Source organism: Gasterosteus aculeatus, chromosome 8 (genome assembly GCF_964276395.1).
Source record: "Gasterosteus aculeatus chromosome 8, fGasAcu3.hap1.1, whole genome shotgun sequence".
Taxonomy (NCBI): domain Eukaryota; kingdom Metazoa; phylum Chordata; class Actinopteri; order Perciformes; family Gasterosteidae; genus Gasterosteus; species Gasterosteus aculeatus.
Genome location: NC_135695.1, coordinates 20169249 through 20190502, shown reverse-complemented (window position 1 = coordinate 20190502; position 21254 = coordinate 20169249). Strand labels below are relative to the sequence as shown.

General features: G+C 52.2%; 1 protein-coding gene across 1 annotated transcript in view; it reads right to left on the bottom strand.

Annotated features, from left to right (window-relative positions):
* The window catches only part of ncanb (neurocan b), a 59625-nt gene extending 38978 nt beyond the window's left edge, over positions 1 to 20647 (bottom strand). Inside the window, exons 1-7 of the mRNA XM_078108646.1 lie at positions 20207 to 20647; positions 19922 to 20090; positions 16771 to 16945; positions 15120 to 15247; positions 12359 to 12652; positions 10798 to 11616; positions 5412 to 6665 (exon numbers count right to left, since the gene is read on the bottom strand). Of these exons, the coding sequence (XP_077964772.1) occupies positions 5412 to 6665; positions 10798 to 11616; positions 12359 to 12652; positions 15120 to 15247; positions 16771 to 16945; positions 19922 to 20090; positions 20207 to 20407 (3040 nt within the window). The 5' untranslated portion in view covers positions 20408 to 20647. The remainder of the gene's footprint in view (positions 1 to 5411; positions 6666 to 10797; positions 11617 to 12358; positions 12653 to 15119; positions 15248 to 16770; positions 16946 to 19921; positions 20091 to 20206) is intronic.
* Between the last annotated feature and the right edge of the window lie 607 nt (positions 20648 to 21254).

Sequence of the window (21254 nt, the reverse complement as noted above, 5' to 3'; positions counted from 1 at the left end):
AACCGGCGTTCCGCCGTTTAAAAAGATGATCCAAAGACGGCGTGGACGCGCACAAAGGACCGAGAGCAGCGATGCATCATGAATTATTGACCCTGGGGCCACGTGATGAACGTGCACGCGTTCAAATGACGGCGCACCTGTGCAGGCGGAGCTCCGCTTTCATGTACAATCAAACAGAGACAAAGAAGGAGGCCTTGAAATGCGCTTGGTGGTGTTGATGGAACAGACTGTTTCTTCCTGTTAAATGATGTCTTTTCAAAGTAAACCTCCGACGTAGGTTACCTTCCTTTTAGGGTCTAGTTATGCAACAGTAAGTAAGTATTTGGGCATTTTTGTATATATTAGTATTACTTAATGTTATTTTCTATCCCAGCTGAAGGCGACGGGACATCAAAAAGTCAAATGATGTATTGTTGCATCCTTCATAAGTGCAGAGATCATTTCTGATTTAAGGTTCACTTTTGGGGGCTTTTTTTAAATTTTGTTCAACACGGAAATACTCTCAAAATCGGTTTAATTATTAAGTTACACAGCACTCAAGGGAAAGAGTATCTTTGTTTTGTAAGATTACATTTTTAACTGCTCAGATTCTCCAATTCCAAGTCGACCCGTGTGGCTGCTCAGTGTTTTTTGCGATGGCACAGTAAGCAGACATTTAACATTCCGACAAATGTAGATTCAACGTACAAAGGCCACTTTGACGCACACATGTGGCGTGTTTTCCAAGTGCACAGACACCACTACTCCCTATTTCACAGCTCTGGTCTCCACTTAGTGAGTCGTCTCCACTTGGTCCCACTGAGACAAAGTGACTTGCTGAGAAGACAAAAATGAATCACCAAACCTTCCTCTTTGTGTTCTCGCGTCTCGACAAACGCAAACGACAACAGGTACACACTTCCACAGGAGTTGTTTTGTGGATATACCACAACAAAAGAACCCAGACAGGAAAGACACACACACACACACAGATCGGGGATGTCCTCCTCCCTTGCCTGCATGTTGGTTACCATCAAGACGTTGTTCTGACAGCACTGCTGGTGGAAAAGGAGATGTGGGCAGGACGCTCCGCCTGGAGCCAACAAAGAAGAACTGCTTCACCTGAAACTCACAGAAGCCTCCGATGTTCCAGACAGCAGGCTGTAATCTACACCTTCACCTCCAGTAAGACGGGTTGGTTCGGGTGTCTTGAGGAGGACAACGTGGCAGTCGGTGCGCTAACGATGGGTCTGAGGAACAGACAGTTGCTGCTGTGGACCCACGTATGCTTCTCTAGCTTTAGTTTAAGTGTGAGCTACGTTGTGTCTGAAGGTGTAATTTGCCATTGGACAGCTACACAGCCGGTGACTGTCTACGCTGGAGCCAACGCCAGCAGACCCCGCTTAAACCTCCGTCCCCCCTGCTGGGACAGATCTGTGGGCTTGTGTGTTTTGTGACCCCATCAGATCCGCGAGTGCCCGTGCACGGCTAGCTTCAACCTGTTAGATACGCACGGAGGAGTGAGACAGTGTCTCGGGGAGAGGAAGCAGGTTCCTGACGTGTAATCGGATGGCCCCTTAATGCGTCCGTTGTAGCGGCCGGCCAAGGAACCTGACACCAGGTAATAGTCTCGTCCCGCTCCGCGCAGCCACACGCACAATTTCCCCCTAAAAGCACCCTGCCAAAGCGCTCAGACTCCGTCCATCCCGCCCGTCACCTCCCACCGGACCCTGACAGAGACTCTACAAGCCCCCGGGGGGCCTCAAGGGGCCCAAAAAGGACGATTCATTGTGTAAGAAAAAAAAGTCTTTTCAGTGAATCCTATTGTTTTTAATAGGGAGCCGTTATGGGCACAGCAGCGAGTATTGTGAACCCTCCAATACAAACATGCAAAGTTTGGGAAAGAGACGAGAAATTCTCTCAGAGAGCAACTCGTCACGCATGTGCGAGCACAATGCTTAAAAGTTGGGGGGTTAAAGCAGCGCATTTAGTGCGACTGACCAACAATAACAACAACAACAACGCGTTTTTTTGCTGCCACCAGTTGGGAGTCAAGAGAGCGAGTCATTCATCCGCCGTAATGGGAGCTCTGGTCACGCGAGTTTGGAAATGAAGCACAGCTGGAGTCTGAATAATCACCAGGTTTTGTTGTGGCAGCAAAGATAATAAAACATTTTGTATGACGGCAGAAAAAGAAGCTGCATGTTTAAGCGATTTTTGGTGTTATTTGTTTTTTTTCAGGCCCACGACCGGAAAATTAAACCCAAATTCTGTTGGTTCAGAGCTTACACAGATGTTTTTATCTTTGACTTGTAACTTATGAATCAAATTCTGTTCCCCAGCGCCGGTGTTTTGCCCGAGCCTTTTGCCTTCCACGCGTTAAACTCCCCGCTGAATTATTTAGTCACCAGTTTCAGTTTAACAGCCAAACGACAAACATTTGCCTTTCGTATCGATGTTGAACAACCTTCACCGGAAGGCACTCGCACACAGATGTGTCCACACTTCTTCATTGTGCAGGCACGGCCAAGAAAAACGCTGCTTGGCGTGACCCACGGCTGCAAAAGCCCCAAGGGGGCGGGGCTTAGCGTAGCGTCAATTGTGTGCCCGTCGCGGTGAGCCGCCGTGCGCTAGGCCAGATAAATGTAACAGGGCCATGATTCATGCCACTAATTACACCTGCGTTTGCCCTGTAGAGACCCGTCCTTAATGGAGGCCGTCCCGATGCGATGCCAGCCGGCGCTGCCCCGGGGGTTACGCAACACACCCGCGTTATTGGGAACTCCATTACACAAAACATGGGGGCGGCAGCGGCAGTCCACAGTGCAGCGATTAGCCTGATTCAAAGGGCTGATTCGAGGGGGGGGGGGGGGCTGATTTTTGCAAATGGAGAATCAGGAGCAACATGTTCCTCTATCTGGGCACCGGTGGAGATTCGGCGGTCGGGGTTACAAAGGGGGCGTTTGATTCGGCCTTTTTCTCTGCTCTCTTACCGCGGCGATGATGCCTCGAAAAAGCAGGAAGATGTGAGAATTGTTTATTTTTAGATGCAGCTCTGCTGATGTGCGTTATCGTGGTGAGCAGACGCTCTAAAAAGGCTCCGTCCGACATCTCGCCACAGCGTGCTTAAGCTCACTGTCAACGCCGCGCCGTTATTCCCCCCCCCCCGGGTTAACCGGATACTCCGTCGACGCCGAGCGGAGTGCAGCGGCGTTTCATCCCACACCGAGATGGAGCCCAGTGTCCCTCGAGGCTCTTCTTTAACAAATCACATTCATTTAATATGCAGCAGCCAATAGCGGAGGATTAGCTTCTGCGGGAGGGTTTGATTCGGAAAAAAATGGAGGAATTACACCATGAAAAGAAAGAAGAAGAACTTGGAGACGAGAAGCAGAAAGCAGGATGAGAGAAGAGGCAGCGAAGGGATTTAAGGGAGGTGACAATTTATTTCATTCGTTGTTAAACGGAAAGCGACGAGGATGAGGATCCGATGCGGCGTGAGCGCGACTGACTTGAGTTCAAGAGGCCATCAAATTGTTCCGCCGGGCGCCATCACAACGACCAGAGGAGAAATAAGAGGCATAAAGAAGAAGAAAGCTGGGAGAAAAATAATCAATAGGCTTCTTTCTCTAAGCAGCAGCGAGGACTCCAGCAGCCGGCGGACGAACCGAGCGTCCGTCCACCGACCCCGATAACACGCCGCCGTGGCCATTTCTCTTCCTTCCACTGGCTCCTCTCCTACAAATGTAACGCTGTAATTGGGCTGAGGGCCGGCCGCCGCGTTACTGATGTCGCCAGAGGCCTGGGGCCGGGCTTTATTCCATGAGGGGGGGGGGGGTCAAACCGCCGTTTCGTAATCCAAAGGTCGGGATTCTCTGGACTTGTAACTTTTCTTGTGATGCTACAAACTTTCATACAGACTTTAGGATTACGCAATATGGAAATGAAGATATGAGTTATTAAAAAAAGGAATAAAAGGCGACTTGTTTACTTTCTCACACTGAGGGATTAAGACATATTCAGCGTGTGTGTGTTGCTGAGATATGCGGGGTGGATTATGGAGGTTTACTCCCGAGCGAGCGCGGCATGCTGGTGCTTCTTCGCGTACATTTAGTCAGCGTGCGCGCGCGTCTCCGCCCATCCGCGTGGGCTTAGCTGGAGGCCGGAGCGAGCGGGTTTTTAAATGTCTCACCAGTGTCTCATCGCGCCCTCTACGGCCAAATAGGACGCAGAGGGGCAGAAACTGGGAATCGAGCGGATTGGGAAGAGAAACGTGAAGAAAGAAGAGATGAGCATGAGCAGCAACGTACTGCCTGAACACCCACGGGAACGTGTTGATGTGGCTGCTGATCATTGATTGAAGAGGTTCATTTACTCCCACCCGCAGCAGAATAGAGGACAACCGCTCTCCCCCATTCCTTCCTCTCCGAAGCTGTCTGTCCACCTGCCCTTTCCCTCCGTCCTGTCTCTATCTCCTGGCTGTAATGGGAAGACAAACCTTTGCTGTAATGCTCTCGCACGTTAACTGACAACCACAAAAGGTCACCGAGAGGGAGCGGCCTCCTGCTTCTAACCACTCGACTAGAGAAGCTCCGTCCAAATGTCACCCTGATACAGATGAGCGGCGTCACCTCGAACTCCTGTCTTCTCTCATTTTGGTCTTGTAATAAACATCCTACCGTTCAATCTTACAGTTACATCAGCCCAAAGTCTAGAAGTCCACGCCGTTGATTGGTGGCGCCATGGCCATGTTTTACCCAGTTGCCAGAAAAAAAGCAATTGAAGACACAAAGCGCTCGTGTACGTTAACGGCACCAGGGCCATAAACCGTGGAGAGAAATGTACGCGTGCGCTGAGGCAAACAGTCATTGGGAAGTTTGGGGATCGAGCGAAAAGTTGAGCCCACCGCCGGAGAGGCAGGGGGGGAGAGAGGGGGAGAGAGAGAGAGAGAGAGAGAGGGGGGAACATGGACAAACTGGAAAACGAGAAACGGAGACGCAGTCGATTACGATTCCCATCTTGTCGTTTGTGTCTCCGTTGATTCGTTTGGGGACGGGGACCTCGGCCTCTCGCCATTTCACCTCGTTGCACTCGCTGCGACCCGCTAATTACTTCACTGAGACCTACTCGGCCTCACCTCGCTGCACCGCCTCGCTGGCGGGAGCTGCCTCGTTGAACCCAACGTTGGCGGGGGGGGGGGGGGGGGGGGGGCGAGAGAGAGAGAGAGAGAGAGCGGGGGCGGGGGAACGCGCCGGGATTAAGGATGCGTGATGCGTGTCGCAGCGGCGGCGGCGTAGTGGGTAGATGTAAAACAAAACGATAAGAGAGAGGAGCGGTGAGGGCGTGCGTGGAGGCGGGTGAATATTTCTGGCGCCAACACGCCGCCGCTAACCCCAACCGGCGATGAATGGGGACGTTCAGTCCTCACGTACCTGAAGGGATGAACCCGAAGGCCCAGTTGGGCTCGACGCTCCCGAAAGGGTTGCTCGCTTCTTTCGACACCGGCGCTTCGTGGTCCTCCGATTTCGGGCTGGCGCTCTTGAACGGCGTCCACCGGCTCCCCACCACGAAGGACTCGGACACCGCCGACCGGGATTCCATTTCCGTGGCGGCGGCGGCGGCGTTGGAGCCCGACGCAACGGTGGTCAACCAAACAGCGCCCGAGGTGCTGAGAGCCGGAGCAGCTGAGAGGTCGCGTGTCGTTTTCTCCCGCTCCTCCTGCACCCACGAGATGGAGATGGACGCCTCCTCGGTGGTGGCGCTCTCCGGGGGGTTCCCCGGTGGGGTCGTCGCGGCGATAGGGTCCGTCCTGCGTGCGCCTCCGGTCGTCTGAAGCTCCGCCGCGGTCGCTGCGGGGGTGGTCAGCGCCTCCGTCAGGACCCCGGGGGTGGAAGTGGGCGCCTCCACTCGGCTGGTGCTTTCGCCGTACTTCTTAAAACCGGCGCTGAGCGCCGAGTCTGAAGTACTTCCTTCTCCGGGCGAGGGCGGCGAGGTGGGGTCGTGGGCGGGGTCGTGGGTGGGCCCGCGGACGTAGAGGATCTCTCCCCTGGCTTCCTCTGCCGGCTCCGGCTCCAAGGGGCCCCCGGGTGGGGTGGTGGGCTGCTGCACCAGCTGCCACTGGGACGGCGAGGTGAGCTCCCCCACCGTCACCGGCTGGGTGGGGCTCGGGACGAGCGAGGGCTTCACTTCAGGGCTGCTTTTGGCTTTTGAACCAAATCCGCCGGGAAAGCTGCTCCCGTCGCTGCTCCCCTCCATCTCCTTCTCCTCCGTCTCCTTCTCCTCCATCTCCTTAATCTCCTCCGACTCCTTCTCCTCCTTCTCCTCCGTCTCCTCTTCCTCCATCTCTTTCTCCTCCCCCGATGCAGTGCTGGCAGCCGACGGGGAGTTGGCGTCCTCTCCGTCCTGGTCCTTCCCCTGGCCTGAATAGTTGTCCAGGTTGTCCTGTCGGAGGGACGGGGGCAGGGTCATGACCTCGAGCGGCCCCGCTTTGGCTTCCATGGGACCCCAGGTGGGCCGCACATTCCCAGGGGGGCCTCGTCCGGAGGCATGCATGGATTTGACGGCCCATCGTAAGTGGCCGCCGGGGGCGGGGCCTAAAGCCGGGCCTCGCCCGGGACCTCGGGGGCCGGACGCGTTGACATGATCCCCGGGGGGTGACGTCTCGTTGGGACCAGATGCATTGAACCCTAAAGGGAACAAAGACACACAACAGACTAATTAATGCAATTCCATTATGGGGGGCGGAGAGGACGGGGTTGGATTTCATTTCTATGCATGTGGAATTAGCAATTAAAACAAAAGCCAGGCTTAAACTGAGCCCCCAGTAGCTGATAGGGGGGGGGTGTGCTGCTCGGCCTCGGTCGGTTTGTTCTCTTCTAACCAGATCATTTGTATTTGGGTTAGTAAAGACACCTAAAGCGGGAATAGACAACTTTCCAGCCCCGACTTGCAGAAGGGCTTATTGTAAGACAATAGCTCTGCTGGTGGCGACCGATTCGCCGACTCGCTCCAACCGACGGACAGGAAGCCTGAAATATATTCATTTATATGATATTGTGACTCATTTCCAATGATCCGACTGCTCTTCCGCCAACAGCCCTGATCCCCCCCCCCCCCCCCCCCCCACCCCCTCCCCTCTCTCAGCTCATTCGCCGCGAGACGACACGGCGACTAAGCTTTATGCAAATGAATGCGCAATTACGTTGAGATTATGCAAATGAGCACATGATGTCGCGTGCCGATGCTAGCTAGCCAACGCGGCGTTTTGTTTTTAAATGGAGGCTAATTTCCCAGGAGATCGTAGCTGGCGGCTGGCGGGACCACACGGGGAGCCAATCAGAACGCCGTTACATTTCCTACACAACAAAGATTTAAACCTTAGAAATGAGGACCACCTTCATCCTATTACTATTATTATTAAAAGAAGGAAAGCTGCTCTACATATATCTCATTTCCTTTTCAAATGTTGCACTCAGTTCCGTTTTTAGCATCAAATAAACCCATCAAGAACAAATTATAACTTCACTCAATTGGTCCTGAACCTCAAACAAAGGTTTATTTCTTCCCTGCTGTCACGCTGCAAAACAACCTCCAAAAAATCACTTGCGATTTCTATTCCTTCCAATGATTAATTCATTTTTACTTATTGGTTTTTACGTGCGGAAACTGCCACATTCCCAAACGGGATCATCTATTAATATTTAAATTCCGCTCCCTCTTCTGAAAAGGAGCCGCGGTGAAGTTCCATCTTCTACCGCTGGGCGCATGATGGACTCTGGAATGTGCTTTTGGAAGTTTGTTGAAGATGTGCATTCACAAATAAGAGACCTGCTTCTTCCTGAAAGAAGCCGTCGGCTTTTGTTGTTTCTGGCGTCTTTCCTCAAGAGTGGAATCGGTTATTCCGACAAAAAGATGGCCGCCGACGGACGGCGGGAGGACGTAATTTCACACTCCTCTTCTCTGCCCCGGTTTTATCAATTCCCTGTGGATTCTTCTACCCCGAACCCCCCCCTCCCCCCCATCCCATCCGCGGTGTTTATTTAGATGAAGTCTCCTCATCAGCTCACGGCGTTAAAACCGACACCATCAATGATTCATGGTGTCTGTGTGCGTCTCTCGATGTTGCCGTCTGTTTTTAGGTTGTGTTACCGGGAGGCCTCGGCTGGTGTTGCTCCCGGCGACGTCACCGCTCGGCTCCGTTTGGCTGCCCATGGTGGGGGGGGGGGGGATAACTCGCCCCAGCACAACAAATTACCCCGAGAGGGGGAACATACACAAATATGTCCATGCATGAAATATTAAAATGCGCGTAAATTATTCAGAGCGTCCGCCGTTTTCCTGGCGCCCGAGTGAGCTCCATGAGGCCGAGGTTCCATCTCCATAAGAACCGCGTGGACCGGAGTAATTGTCGTATTAATAACCCAAATATAGCCAATTACATACTTTTACTACACACTCCGATGAAGGGGAGAATGATTAAACACATTAATCTGCCGTGATCATCGACGTAACGGCCGGCGTGACAAATGAAAAGGGGGCCGATTAGGCGCAGGTCTGGATGGTTGCAGCTCGGCAAGAGAAGGTTCAGAAGCCCCGGCGCCGAAATGTGGCGAAAACAGCCTCATAATAAACCCGGCGCTGTGGCGGTAATGGTGTGGCCTCGCTGCGAGTGGCGCGGGCCGCGTTGACTCCACTTTACCGGAGTAAACAACCTGAGAGTTTCCCCCCCGGGTCACATGGACATGATATTAAATCCTGAGAGGGAGACGCAGGGAGTGCGAGAGAGAGAGAGAGAGAGAGGGGGGGAGGGGGGGGGGGGCGATGCCACCTGCAGTTACGGCATCTAATAAAATAAAAAGTATAATTTAAAAAAAGCCCGGGGAGGAGTTATTGGATGGCCATGGGAATCATGTCAGGAGCTCCGACGCTCGGCTATCACATAAAATGCGTCTCTGGCGGGTTCCTTTGACGGACAGCCGGGTCCTGCATGTCGAGTCTATTCAAACGCTACCTGCGTTTTTTTTGTTTTTTTTTCGAGGCGGACGGGCTCCACTGGGGGCTTAATGTCATTCAATGGAATATTAAAAATATATATTCTGATCCGCGAGGGAGATCATTCGAGTCCCTGCGCGCACTTCAGAGGCCTTTTTTTTCTAAATGCAGAAATTAATTTGATTCAATGTTTAAATTCTGATGTTTCTTGGATGTGCTCACAGCCCCCACCCCTTCCCCCTCCCCCCCCCTCCCCCTTTGCCTTAATCAAAGAGGCAACGGGGCCCCATCAGTTATTAAGGGTTGTGGAGATCCAAGGGGAAGCCTGCGGCGTGCAATAACAGAGTTAACTCAGCTCACTGATGCCGGTTTAAGAAGAGACATCAGCTGGGCAGCTTTCCCTCACAGCAACATTAAAGACAGAAAAACGACTCATCCTCGCCCCCCCTCCTCCCCCCCGGCCCCCCACCACCCCTTCACTTCCCTCCCGTCTCCTTTCGCCGCCCTTCCTCGCTGCGGCGATCATTACCGCCTACCTTCAGAGAGCGCGCAGCCGTGGGATGGAGGTGAAAAGCGGCCTCCTCGTTAATTGGATGCGGCCGTGAATAATGCAGCGGACCGGAGCTTGGATTCTCCTCAGCGGCGCGGCGGTGAGCAGCGGACGCCGCTGTTTAAATGAACGGCGTCGGTATTCGTTAGGTGAGAAGAAAGCCGTTCACCTTTATTTAATCATTCTTCTGGGTGTCTGTGGGAGACTCTCGAGCCTTTCATCGTGTCCTCGCCTCAAGCTGCTGCCAAGCAAGTGTTCTTTGTGGTGGCCATTAAAAGCGCCAGAGGCTGCGCTGCACTTTCCATCTCCCATCGGGGGGAAATTTGTCTACCTTTGGCCCGATGGGCCCCCTTAGCTTTGCGGCACGGTCGATACAGCAGATTCTGCTGGTCTTTGGTCCGGCGACCTCACAGTCGGGAGCTGATCCTCTGATCAGTGGACTCTTCCCATCGCTGTCCTGAAACTGCAGTTCCTCTAACGGCCACCAGGGGCCGGCTTCAAACGCAAATCAATCACCATAGACCTCCACTAAAGAAAACGGTTTCGTTCTCTACAGCTAATTTGACGTACAGGGGTGAATTTCGTAACGACAGCGCCTCAAGGGGCGTGGCTTCTTTATAGGTCGCTAGTTGTTAGCTCGCTGCTCTGTAGCGGCACTGGGGGGGGGGGCCACCCCCCAGCTCCCCTGATGATGCACCTCTTGCTGGATTCGTGGGGCCATCTTGAGCTTCTGAGCTGACTTTATTCCCCTCGGCTAATGACAGTCCCTGTTTCAGTGTGCTCTGATGTGGGGAAGGTCTGCTTTGCTCTGGACGAGCGTTACGCGTGCGAGCAGACCTTTTAATGTAAATCCAGCTCGGCTCGTACTGTCTGACAGCCGGCACTGGAAACAAAGCGCTCCGTCGATATATACGAACACGGCAACGTGTTGCTGCGCGAGTCGTGCCCCATTGGTGTGTGTTTGCTATCACTGCTTAATTAAATCTACAGCGCTACTTCAAATGGCCCTGCAGAAGAAGAATTCACAGGGTGCTCGAGGCAAGCGCAGAAAGAGCGCAAATAGAGAGGCGGAGACTGGTTAAAGAGCGCGACGTGAACGGATCCTGTGATTCCCCCCGAGATTCACGGTGAACGCATCACGTCTCCATTTGAAAGAAACCCTTTTCCATTTACCCTCGTTTATGTCTCGATTCCACACCTGGTTGTTAGTTTAGAGGTGGATTGAAATACACACACAGATAGAATTGGGTGGTGGTGGTGGGGGGGGGGGCTCGTACCGTCGGGCGGAGGGTCGGCGGCCGCGGACGCGTTGGAGGCTCTTTCTCCCGGCTCAGTGTCGGTGTCCTGCCGCCGTGCGCTTTGGACCGCGGGCGCCAATCGAATCAGCGGCATCACCTCTTTCTCCTGCTCGGACAGGCCGTCCTCGGGACGCCGCGGCCCGCCGGCGGGCGTCCTGTAGGAGGAACTCCCGCCGCCGCGCTGCGCGATGGCGTTGTCCACGCCGCCGTTGTCCACGCTTGGTTTGGGTAAACCCCAGGCTTCTCCCTGCGTCTGGTTCTCTGCCGATTCCACTGCCGGCCCCCGCTCCGTGTCCTCCACCCCCTCGCCTCCTCTCCAGTACCTGAAGGGCTTCATCAGCGCGTTGACAAACTCGGCCAACACGCTGTTACTGGTGTGGGACTGGGGGGTGGAAGAGGGGGCGGGTGAGAACGCGGGGGAGGATCCGAAAAAGCCGCCGTCGCCGTCTTCTTCTTCTTCTTCTACCTCGTGAGCTGAACCTCCGTGTCTCTCCGGGTCGGCGAGGCCCGTGGTGGTGTTGCCGCCCTTTGTGTCATTGAACTCCTCCAGTTTCCCCCCCCAGCCCTCCTCCGGCTTTAGGTGGATGACGACGTGCTCTTCGGAGGTCTCGGAGGAGTTGTCGATCCCGGCGATGGATCGGACTCCCGCGCCGTCCAAGTCGACCAGGCCGGTCCAGTCGGAAGTCTCCGGAAAAGGGTCCAGGCGCTCGGCGTCGGAGACGGAGGAGGAGGAGGCGGGCTCTGCTGCTGGGTTCAACACCTGAGGCTCCGCAGCCCGGACCCCCGCCAGCCGGTGGGCTGCAACACACACACAAAAAGCAACATTTTAATAAAAGCGCCGCGCTTTTCTTCCACTGTAGCGGCTTCATCTACTGCTGCAAACGCAGAACCTCACGTTCCCTCTCTGCTCCCACTGCGTCAACCTGTTACGGCTCCTCATACAGGCTTAAATTCTGTGCCTGCTGCTGGGCAGGAGGTTTGGATATGGATCGTTTTTAAATGAACCAACACGCAGCTCCTGCAATATTAATGTGATTGAATCGACAAGAACCAAACTCCCGCTATTAAACAATAGATTGGGGTTTTTCTTGTGTTTCTATCAACATTTAGCTGTCTGAAGGACAGCGAACGTTTTAAACATTGATGTCGACGTGCAGACAGCTTCGTGCGACGCGAAGGTTCATCTTCAGCTGCTTGTTATGACAAACGCTCCGTGCTCCGCTCCCACGCTGTTCTTGTTGACTCAAAATGATTGGGTTATGTCGATGCTTTGCCTCAGTGAGAATTTCATAACATGGCATTGTGACAGATGGAATTGTCAGTTTTTTTTTTTTTTTTACTCTTATGCGTGGAAATATGTATGTATTTCGAACTACAAAAGTCAGTCTGCAGTGTGCTAGAATCAATGCAAGCGGGAACAAATGAAAGATGAGCTCCAGATGAAGCATTATGGAGTGAATAAGTGCACAACACTAGTGGGGTGTAGGGTCAATCCAACCTAACTCCTCCCTGGAGGGCCCCTCTGTCGTTGCGGCGGTACCTCGGTAACAGAAGGCGTCGTACAGGGCCGCGGTGTCGGGGAAGCCGGTGCGGTTGGGGTTGTTGTACACGGTCCGCACCCCGGGCTCGTCCCCGCCGCAGTTCTTCCTCGGGACGTTGATGGGGTAGCGGGAGCTGCCGTCGGCGAGCCAGCCGGGGTCGCACTGGTCCAGGCCGGCCTGCCAGGCGAGGTAGAGCTGCCCGACGGTGGCCAGCTGGGCGCCCAGGGAGTGGCAGTGGGTGGAGGCCGTGGCCAGGCTCAGCTTCTCTGGCACTGAGGAGTGGAAGACTTCGCCTGTGGGGGGGGGGGGGGGGGGGGCATTGAGAGGAGAGACGAGGCTCAGAGGCTGACGGCGTTGCAGCCTTCGTCTTTGGAGGTTTTACTAAAGTTCAGTGAGCTATTTCAGTGAGAAGAACAAAACTTGACCAGTGTTGCACAATTTTGATGACATGACCGTAAAACTCAAATGTTGAAGTTCCCATGACGAGAACATGGACAGCTCTCAGTCAGTGGCGATCAGAAGGTAGCCCCGCCCTCTTTAACGCTCCATTTGACAGTGACGTGAAGTGGAGAAGAATTTCAACAAGAGATTGAGACCATGAACTCATGTTTGCAATGTTTACTGAGGGAATAAATCAAGAGAGAAGTAGACAGGTTTTCTCATAGACTTCTATAGGAATAGGAGTCGCCCCCTGGTGGTCATTATAGGCAATACTTTTTAAGGTTCTTCAGCATTGGCTTCGCTTTTCAAATTCTGAGGCTGAAGTGCTTTGTTTATTGGGAGGATTGTGAAAAAAATGCTTATTAATTCATTTATGGTGGAATAAGAAAGAAATTATGAAAAGCTGAAAAGTATTTTTCTTCCCTTTCATTTTACTAAGACTTTAACTAAATGAAAGAAAACCAAAGCATGCTGACATCCATGCAGGGAAGGAAAAAGGCACATGGTGTTGTAATGAACATTCATTTAGTTTTTACTTGTAGTTATTTGTTTTGTTTTTTTCCACACAAAGCACAGCTAGTAATTTTAGTTTGATTAAAGACAATTATCTGTCGATTCTTCCAATCAGGTTGGTAATTTCCCTGACTGAAATCGTCTGCTGATGGATACAAAGTCTATAGGTGGTCCTGCAATCTTCTCTGCTCGGCAGCTCAGTCGCACGTGGGGTTGTTCGTACCTCTAATAGCGCTGCTACTGTAACTCCTACCGCTATTATGTTCAATAACAGTTGTGGGCCGAGCAGCTCACAGCAAGTGACCCAGACAGACGAACCCCCGCAGTGTGTCTGATTGTGCTTAAAAAGCCCGCGCTGCGCGTGTGATCGTTCAGTGGAGGATGCAAATATCACAAACGCCGCCGCGGACTCGTTGATAAAGTGAAAGCAGAGCACAAGCAGCGCTGATATCCGTCTCCTTCAGCCCAGCGCAACACACCGGGGCGTCGGGAGGGATGACAATAGTTCTCAAAGTCTGCAGGTGCATGCTGGGAAGGTTGGCTTTATGAGGGGTGAGCAGGTGATGGTCATTCACCAGTAGAAAGCGGGCATTGGATATACTCGTGCATTGCCTGTGTCTTCCTGCCGGCGGCCCTGTTGGCGTGTGTCCGTGTGGAAGTGCTGTTTGCAACATTGTCAAGAACCGCTAATGGGTTGCACCCCATTGAAGTGAAGGGCGGTTCGGCTGTGATATCAGTGGGAACTGCAGTCAATGAGGCGCGTTGCTCTATATTCCCGCTACAGATGTTCTACCGAAGTCCCCCCCCCTCCTATCCTCCTTTTGTGTCTAAATTGCACCGACGTTGACTTTTCACTGCACCTCCTCGGATCCCCAGCAACACACTCTCCTGGTGAAAAGAGGATTGAACGAGCGGTTCTGGAGGTGTGCAAAGGACACACACACACACACACACACACACACACACACACACACACACACACACACACACAAAACGACTCTACGATGTCGGGTATGAGCAAGGGAGGAGTTAGCTTGAAGGGTTTGCTTCGTTGAACCTTCGGGGAGGAGCAAAAGCCAACCAGGAACTTCAGTCAACCTTGGGATTAATCTGGAACAATAACCAGTGCAACACTGCTCAGCGGATGTATGTGGGCAGGGATTTAAGGTTTAACGAACACTTCCATCTTCCTTAACCACAAGTAGTTTGAAATCCCAAAGAGGTGCAACATCATTTCGATTTAGCGGAGTTTACAGTCGACTGCGGGTGAGTGAAGAGCAAGGCTCCTGTCATCAGTGTATGAAAAGGGGTGAGTGGGTGACTTAGTAAAAGCGCCTTGAGCGTCTGGAAGACGAGAAACACGCTGTACGGGCTATTCACTGCTTAGTTACCGTTGCCGTGCCTGTCAAGCTTCCCCCTCCAGCACCAACAATGGACATGCTGCTACGAGAAAGGAAACTAAAGCTACGTGTCCCAGGTGAGAAGCCGCCCTCCTTGTCAGTCGGTGACCCCTGTAGGAGACGTGTAAATGAAGGAGCAGCTAGTTAGCTGCCTAACGTTTGTAGCCTACAGAATGTTAGTAAAAGTTCAGTTTCATCTGCAGGAGGTTGTAACATGACAGCTGGACTCAACGATGTCCGTCTTTCTCCCGGTCGCCTCCACGGCCTCTTCTCCGATTGCCCACTTCCTTTCCATTCTCACGGAGCGTTGTCTTGGTTACAGCGTTCTCGCGACGGCCGATCTGCAACTTGGTGAACCCGTGCACGACTGAACCCAGAACGCACGGCCGAGGCTCTTGACTCCTACCTTGAAGCTGCTTGGCGAAGCAGTAGACATCAAACAGCTCATCGGGGGACCTGTCGCCGTAGTTACGGACTCCGGGTGAGTCCTCGCGATCCCCATAGCAACCGGGCCGAGGCGACTGGATGGGATACCTTAAAGAGAAACGGGCGACAGAGAGCGTGAGTGAAAACTGAAAGAGGGATTAATTCAGCGCGGCCATGAGGCAAATAAGGCCGACGCAGACAAACTCTGCTCCTGTGGACGAATATGTGCTCACACACACACACACACACACACACACACACGCAGGAAGATAAAAACACAATGAGTTGTCTGCCTGGAAGATATTTTCCAAATACATTACCCAAAGAAAGTAAAGTAGCTGGAATGCTAAATGCTAAAGCGAGCTAACATTCATTACACGTCACAACAACCTCAGGAAACCATTTCACTAGATACAGTATCTTGCTTCCTTTAATTATTCTGCCCGCAGTCCTAGTTTCACAGAAATAAACCATCCTGTTGTTTCACTTGAAATTGTTTTAAAATGTGTTTGATGCTCCGACAACTTAATAATTCCAGTAGAGAGGAAGGAAGTCAAGGAGAGGTTAATAAGAATCAGGAAGTCTTCCAGCGGCTTGGCGAGCCTTCCGGGGCGGAGAAAACAGCGATCTATATTCCCGACTCCAACTGAGCAATTATTCCACGAGAACATTGATTCAAGCGGCAAAGAGGCTGATTAAGAGATTACGCCGGGCACGCAGGGACTGTCCTATAGGAACACGCGATACACCAATGCAGACACCATCAAACGTAGGTGACATTCGCCCAGCGACCTGCTTCCAGGGGAACAAAAGAACCGGGTCTTGTAACGTCCACGGCCTCTTTCTCTCTGCTCGGCGGTGGCTGATGAAGCGATGGCTGATGTCTGAATTCTTTGCCCCCCCCCCCGCCCCCAACCGCATTAATTGGCCGCTTTCCTCCTGGCTGACGTGCAGCCGCGGCCTCCTTGATCCGGACCAATTAGGTGACTCCCGAGTGAGAAAAACAAGAGCGTAGGAAGCAAGGCGGTACGAGAGACGGGAGAGGGATGTGAAAAACAGTTGATCTGCTGGACAGAAATGTAAAAATGCGAACGCACGGGTGGAGCGTTTACCAGGGACTTCATGGAAGGTGGCAGAATGAAGCACACGCAGCTGCCTGACGGACGGTTAACCGCCTTCATTGTGTGCAAACAAGCAATTAGGTCCAATTATGCGGCACAGTTTTGTGTCCCTAAAAGCTCCAAACAGAACTAAATGACTTGCAGGTTGCGACACTTTGACGGAGCACGTTTGCAGGACGCATTTAATTACGTTTGATCGTGTGGCAAATTATCAAAAAACATCTGCCCAAAACAAGCCTCCGATAGAGATTTTAAATAGAGCAGCCCGGTCCAACAAACAATAGCTGCCAGCACACCTCCCCAGTTCCAGCCCCGCGGATGCTAATTAGGATCTACGGCGGGACACGCTAAGATGCTGCTGCAGTGAGATAATAAAGGGGGCTACAGAACCAACGTTCCCACCCCGGATCTCAGGCCGTGCGGCTTCCTCGGGCTATCATTTAACCAGAAGGAGTGGTAACCATAGTGACAGAGCGTCCTCTCATGAAGGGGCGAGGAGGAGAACCTCACCGCACGGTCTGGTCGGACAGCCAGCCGGCGTCACAGTTGTCGTATCCGTCGGCGAAGGCGGCCTGCAGCTGACCCGGGGTCGCTATGACGGCCGAGTTCTCCAGGCACACCCTCTTGGCGTCGGCGAAGGACAGGGCGTAGCGGTCATCGGGGGCCCGGTAGTGGAACAGCACACCTGGAGCGGGGGGGGGGGGGGGAGACACGGCCCTTGTGTGAGAGCAGAGGGGAGTGCGAAGAAAAGTGCGCGCAAGAAAAAACAATTGGAAGCCGCAAAATGGAAGAAATAAATCAACGTGAGTGAGACACGGCCGTCGGCTGTGAGGGGAGGACATTCCACTTAAACGGGACCAGATTAGCCGCTGAAGTGTCCGTCTAACGCTCCCTCACCTCCCAACCCCGCCTGCCGCGAGGAGCCGCGTGGGCGTCCAGCCGTTAACGCGAGTCCTTTATCGTCGGCGGCCGCGTCGAGGAGAGTTCGCAGACGGGACCCGCATGGCAATTTGAGCATTAGCGCTTCGGGGCTGCGGGCCGGACGCGGCTCCCACAAGCCGCCGTGTCACCGCGGCCGCGTTATCCTCTTCACTGAGCCGGGGAGCAGAAAGCCTCTCTGCTAAGTCCTCTCCCCTCGGAGTCGCGTCCGGACGGGAGATGCAAAGCTCGCCGGCTAATTCGCACACCGGAGAGACGCAAATGGGTCTGCTGTCAGGTTTTTTCCTCGTGAGGGTTGAGTACCTTGCGCCTCTATTTTTACCCTCTGTATCCTCACACGTTCCCTCACACGGTCTCCTGAGGGAACAGCAGGAAGGCACCGTCTGTGTGGAGGCTCGAGGCCTCCATTGCAGAACCATCGGCGTCCCTTGGCGATATCGGTTAGTACACAGCGCTGATAAAGTTGTTTAGAGTTGGACTGAAATGTGAATTCTTGTCACTTTTGGCGAACGCAGTAGAATTATTTTGGTAATGCATTGCGCGTATTTATCTATTATTGAACGTTTGGTGTGTCTTGCACATGTAATGCTTACAGTACCCTTACTACTCGTATCGTTTACACTGGCGGGTCCGGCACAATGCAGCGCACTAGGAAGTACACACTGTACATAAGTGTACTGACAGATGCATCTGAATTGAGACGCATCGATCTTTGAAGTTGCCGGGCGATTTTGTTTCCAGTGATTTGAATCCACACATCTAACGTCAGCTGACTAACGATAAATCGAATTACCACCGTCAACATTGCCAGTTGGAACCAGCATTTTGCGCCCACTGGAGGACGGTGGGGCAAAAAAAGACAAATAAAGACTTACAATATGCTCTTCCACGTGCCCGGTGCTGATACACCCTCCACATCTCACCACGGACGAGCTATCAACGGTATTGTCCTCTAATTGTTGAGAAGCAGACGATTGAACGCTCAATATTTGCCGCAAGATGGAGACTAAACAAGGAGCGAGTAAGAGAGGAAGGACATCTCGAGGCTTGTGCCCACACAAATCGCTCCGTTAGAAGAGCTCCGTGGATTAATATGATATTGATAAAGCCCAGCAGCATCGATACCTGCTAATTAACACTTAAGCACTCAGTAGAAGTAGCGTGAGGACGGCTGTGGTTTGCCGTCTAGTGTGACGGCCAATTAAGACTAAGCCCTGGAGACGGCTGGACCTCGCCAGCTGCGTAATTGGTTTCTCTCTGAAGGAGCTGTTTTCATGGCGCGTTAATCGATCGGCCAACAGGGCGCAGGGTCTCCGTGGCAGCGTGACAGGGGTCCCTGCTCGCCGACATGCAGACTGGCCGCAATGGAGAGAGACGAGGTCGCTGCGATGACTTAAGAAAGGCAGGCAGCCTCCTCGTTGAAATAACGGAATCGCAAAGACGTCGTTCCCACACGCGTGTGCACAACCTGCATGCGTGCCAGTGAGGTGAAACCAGGTGGGATACGACGCGTCTATTGCTGGGTGAAATAATAAGGCTACTGGCGGCCGAGAGGCGTCGTTATAGCTCATTATAAAAAATAATGAGTGACCTGGAAATAATCAGATGAAAGCTCCGCAGGTCTGAAATACCTTCAGAAAGTCGCCGTGGTTGTCCTGCAGGGAGCAGCTTATGGGTGACTCCACTAGTCCGGGTGTCCTGGAGTCCTATAACACTGTTAACGCCGCCGGGTTCCCACCTCATTGGGTCGGTTCGGCTTATCGCACACAATCAGCACGCGAGCGGCCCGGGTCAACTAGTTCCTCCGCACCATCGTGCACACGGACAATACACAACCAACGGGGGGGAACGGATGTGTTATCCTGACGTGGAACACGGGCTCATTAATATTCATAGTGGGGGAGGTTGAGAACATTGGGAGAGCTGCACACAACCGAGAGAGGAAGAGTGTTAATTATGGATAGTAAATGATGTATAACGCAGAGAATGAAATAAACCGCGTTAATTACGTTCCGTATCACGACTTGTCATCAGTTTATGTAATATTGTATTTGACGAGATGATATTAATGTCTCTTTGCAGGGGAATAATGAGGTTTGCGAGAATAGTGGCACATTCTTTGTATGTTCTAGTAAAGCTTTATTGGTGCGACTGTCCAGTGTTTATATTCCTGTCCAACACATTATAATTATATAATTACATTACAATAATAATAGCAGGTGGATGAAACTTGAATTAATTCAGGACCCTTCTCATCATCGTTACCCTCATCAGCTCACAATGGAAGGCTTGGCTAGCAATAGCTCTTCTACTCTACTAATTCATATTTAAAATGTTCTCCATAAACAGACAGTTTCCAAGTGTTTTATGTGTAATTTAAACACACGCAGTTTGGTTTAATTGAAAAACGATCTTTAGGCCTACAGCTTTCTGCTGAGCACAAGTGATATTTAGAACTACAGACGTAAAGCTTTACAACCTGGAGAAAGGTCGGATAGCTGTCGGATTATCTCCATCGTTTACAACAAATGACTTAACATTTCTTAAGAACAACTCTTATTTACTAGCTTCTAGTGGCTAGCCAGCTAGCTACGCAAGCTAGCTGGCTACTACTAGCATGTTTCATTGTAACTAGCATGAAGCGAAGTTTGTTTTAGCATCACAGCTCCAATTCAAAATGGCTGCTTTACAGGGGGGGGGACGCATCTGTCCTCAGATTCACCTGTGACCTCCAGGGGGACGGTGTCCTGCTCGTCGCTGATGCCCACCACTACCTCGCAGCGGTACAGCCCGGCGTCGCTGGAGCGCAGCCCCGACAGAGCCAGGCTGGCGTTGTAGCGGTTCCTGTTGTAACCGGGCAGCGTGACGCGACCCTGGAAGGCCTTCTTCACCTGAGGGCAGAGCAAACGCCGAGGGAGGGAGACCCGTTGTGTCATTTCCTTAAAAAAAGAACAAAGCCGACGCCGAACAAATTCACAACGGCGGCGCCTCTGGTTATCTGGCGTACCTTGACCACGTTGTCTTTGGCCACCAGCACCGGCTGTTCCTTCTGCAGGCCGTCGGAGCCCCTCTGGCCCCAGACCTTGGTCCACTTGATCCTGGGGGGCTCGTGGGACGACCCGGCCCCGGGGCGGAGGGTGAAGAGGCAGGGGAGGAGAACGGTTTGGGACAGCTCCTCGCTGATGGTCTGATGGGTCACCTTGCGCATGTTCACCAGGGTGTCAACGTGGGCTTCGCCTGAATGGGGAGAATGGGGGGAGGGGGGAGGGGGGGGGGACACAATCAATGCAGTCTTTTAAATGAAGCCACAGGACGCCATTCCTCATTACACTGGAAATATGTTGGGTAATTGCTTCTCGTTGCGTAAGACACGCTCTACTTCTGGATTGCTTTGTTCCATCTGACTCCCCCGGTCGTGGCGTGAAAGGAACAGCGGCTCATTGTGCTTCTGTGATTATATGTTATTGATCCAGCAGACCATCAATGTGCAACCTGAACAGCGTGAGGCATATTGTCTCAGGTTTAATGAACGCAAGAAAAAAGGATTCACAAGGGTAATCCGGGATTTACACATTAATGACTCACTCCACAAATAAATAGTATTATACATAAATTACATCAAAATCCACATAGTAATGCAGTGACATTCAATATGTATAAATATATATATTTATGTGTGCAAAAATATTTGTGTTGAGAGCGTCGTTCGTTTATAAATCAAAAAATACATTTGCGCACTCTTTTGTGTGCATGGTGGCAGACGAGATTGTGAAGGGGGAAGATATCAAAAGTGCTTTCATAAGCCATACATCAAACCTGCGTGTGCATTATGGGATCAATATCAACCACCTCTTTGCAACTTAAAGCACCGCCGCCGCCGCCGTCCAGATACAAATATTACTTTCATCACAACAATTGATGACAGAGTGAGAGAGCATTATCATAAGGATTTCACAGTGCCTTTAGAAGATATCAGTCGTTATGTTTTGCAATATTGCACTGCATTTTCTTTGTTTGTCCCCCCTAACTCATTTTACGGCGGGAGAGTCACATCA